The 2,946-nt window shown below is 37.9% G+C and overlaps 1 protein-coding gene across 1 annotated transcript in view; it reads right to left on the bottom strand.

The window, feature by feature from the left end:
• Positions 1 to 2,061: 2,061 nt before the first annotated feature.
• Positions 2,062 to 2,946, bottom strand: part of WT1 (Wilms tumor 1) — a gene marked incomplete at its 5' end in the record, with an annotated part of 16,099 nt that continues 15,214 nt past the window's right edge. Inside the window, one exon of the mRNA XM_010195055.1 lies at positions 2,062 to 2,183. Within this exon, the coding sequence (XP_010193357.1) occupies positions 2,062 to 2,183 (122 nt within the window). The remainder of the gene's footprint in view (positions 2,184 to 2,946) is intronic.

The raw sequence follows: 2,946 nt of genomic DNA, 5'->3' as shown, positions 1-2,946 counted from the left end.
ACTGTCTTTTGGCAGCAAAAGATAAAGTTGACTGATACAAATGAGTCACAGTACCCCAACAGTAATTAACAGTGATGCAATACCCATGCGAAAAAGAGGACTTGAAGAATTAACTGTTGAGTTTTCTTGACGATGCAGCTGCACTTTAAGAGAGAAAGCTCAACCCATCATAGAACTTCATTGTGTACATTAGAGAAAAAAGCTTGGCAAGATACATTAAAGATTTTTGCTAAAGAGATACAAATATTTTGCAAGGTCAAAGGGCACTGAGGCAGGCTGTACTTACTTCCAAAGAAAAGCAGGCAGTATGACAAAGAAACAGTAATATTTTTTTATCTTCATTTTCACACTTCATCATCTAAGAAAGACTGTCTTTTTCAACCTGCTGCACTGATTTAAGCCACTCCAACTCTAAGCTAACTTTTACTTAAAAGTCCAACTACGACATCCTAATCTAAGAAGTTATCTGTGCTTATGGTTTCAGCGAAGTTCTACAGAAGGCCAGTACTGCTATCTATAAACCGGATTTTGCTGTTCCATGAAGTTCTTACACAAATCCTACAGGTTGAAAGAAAAGTAATAGTTTGGTAAGGAGACGAACGGTTGAAGCAACTGTTTTATAGCACAATATGAAACTTGACACTCTTTGCTGCTGCCAGTACGATTCCCAAGTGAGATGGATAAATTGTGGTCAAGACCTGGACAGGTTAACTAGTGGTCATCAGTGCTGGTAGTACCTTTATATACAAAAAAAAAAATGGATACTATTGGACAGGGCACTTGAAATTTAATACCAGACATGAAACAAGACATCTGTTGGACTCTCATTTGTTTCTCTTTGAATGGGCTTTAATTGAAAGCTCAGTGAAAAATGCAGGTTACATTCTTAGTGTTATCAATAGTTTGTAACAGCAACAACATCAGAACAGTGATGCATCTAATATTTATACACTTTCTAATTTTAGATGTCTAAGAGCAATACATTATCAGATATATATATATACACACAATTTCAAGCAATTAAAAGTAAATAATAAACCCCTCCTCCCAAAACCCTGAAACAATATATTTCCTTACACTAATAATGTCTTTTTTTCACATATACTTGACAAAGAGTCTTTTTAAGTTACTTATCTTAAGAGTAATCTGTTAATGGAGATCCTGGACCAGCCCCATTAAAAGTTCAGTTTTAAGTTTATACAGCTTGCTAGCCACATAACCAGTGTGGCTTTACATTGTAAACAAATCCCAAATGTCTACAATGATTGGAATTAGTTTTGTGTAAAGGAGATCTATGCATCTCATGATAGAATAAATTTAAAATCAATACATAAAAGAGAGAGAGAGAGAGGGAGAGAGCTATTTGACAAATAAAACAGTTTGAGGGGATCAATTATGTGATTATTTAAAATAACAAGTTAACTTAATGGTAAGATTCTTGTTTTCTGTACAGAGAAGCTCTGGTTCATGTAGCCTCAGCTGTTCTAAAAATACATCCTTTTAAAAAAGATTTCATTTTTGAAATTCAAAAGCAGAGCTTCCAATTTTAAAAGCTTGCCCTTTGGCAGTGCAAGTACAAAGTTTACCAAAAGTATCTCAGGTGACTGTTGCATCTCATTTCGTGATGACAGATGTACCAGCCGTTGGAAATCTCAGCATATGCACAGATGAAGTAAGCATAAAGCTTACCTTCAACAGGGAGGAATCACTCTACCCGCTGCAGGACTTAAAAAGGTACAACAATATGTACCTAGAAAATTTTTAGTGAAAATAAAACCAGAAAACTGGAGACAGATGTGAAGGTAGTCACAGATTATAGTAATCTTCAAACTGTTGCAATCTTGCTTACTTATTTAAAAAATTACAACTAAAAACCTCTTAAGCTCATTGAATCAGTCCAAATGGAACCCAAGGCTGAGCAGAATCCTACGGTTTAGTTAACTTGTGTCAAATGGGATGTGAAGACAGCTGCAGCTTTCTGACAGAGGTGATCGAAGATGGCTGATAAAGTTTGAAGTAGCTCATAATGTCCCATCTGGTTTATTCACTTGTTTGAACTGTCTAAAGGGCCAACTGCAGTTTAGTCATGTTCCTCTGGTGCATGTTGTGATGACGAACTAATTCATCAGACCTGGCAAATTTTTTTTGACAGCTGGGCCACCGGCAACTGAAAGGCTTTTCACCTGTTAACAAAACACCCTGTTATTAACCGAGTACACAGCTTGCCTCAGACACTGCTATTTGTTGTCTTTCTGCAGGGCTGTGGAGAGCCAGGCAGAGCTCCTGTCAGGAGGAGAGGCACCCTGGGCTGCCCTGAGAGGATGTGGGAGCACCCTCAATTCCCGCTCACATCAGCGCTCGGCGCTTCTGTACATCTCCCTCAGCTGATGTTTAACAAGAGTCTTTTCAGATTAAGCAGAACATTTTGCAGTGGTTCATTCCTGAATGGAGGCCCTTTACTGAACACTGCATTGCCATTTCTATGCTACTCTCAGCTCACAAACAAACGAGTTTAAAAGTCGCTCTGGCATTCGCACAAGCTTCAGTCACACCTTGGACGGTGGGGCAGACATACTGTGAAAATTGTCAGTGACTGTTTAGAGCTTGCCTTCAAGTCAAGGAGAGTTTTTCCAGCAAGTTCAATGAGTTTTGGCTGAAGTTCTTTGAAAATGGTGAGTGTAAGTGAATATGGTAGAAGCAACAGAGTTCAGCACAGAGTTTACTGAGTCAGACTGAAAGTTTTCCACTACTGTCTAAAAAAGGTAGATTCACATCTATGGGAGATGTTAAAGGTATTTTTCTACCATTCCCATGACCACAATATTCATTAAAAATAATCCCCAGCAAAGCACATTCAATTTTAACAAGAAAAGCCATCACCTTTTTACAGTTTAATCTGGTTCCTCAATTTTCTACAACGTTTAAGTGGAATTTCAGGCTGTGTTT

Source organism: Mesitornis unicolor, unplaced genomic scaffold (genome assembly GCF_000695765.1).
Source record: "Mesitornis unicolor isolate BGI_N332 unplaced genomic scaffold, ASM69576v1 scaffold49971, whole genome shotgun sequence".
NCBI lineage: Eukaryota > Metazoa > Chordata > Aves > Mesitornithiformes > Mesitornithidae > Mesitornis > Mesitornis unicolor.
This window is presented reverse-complemented; position numbering and strand designations above follow the sequence as displayed.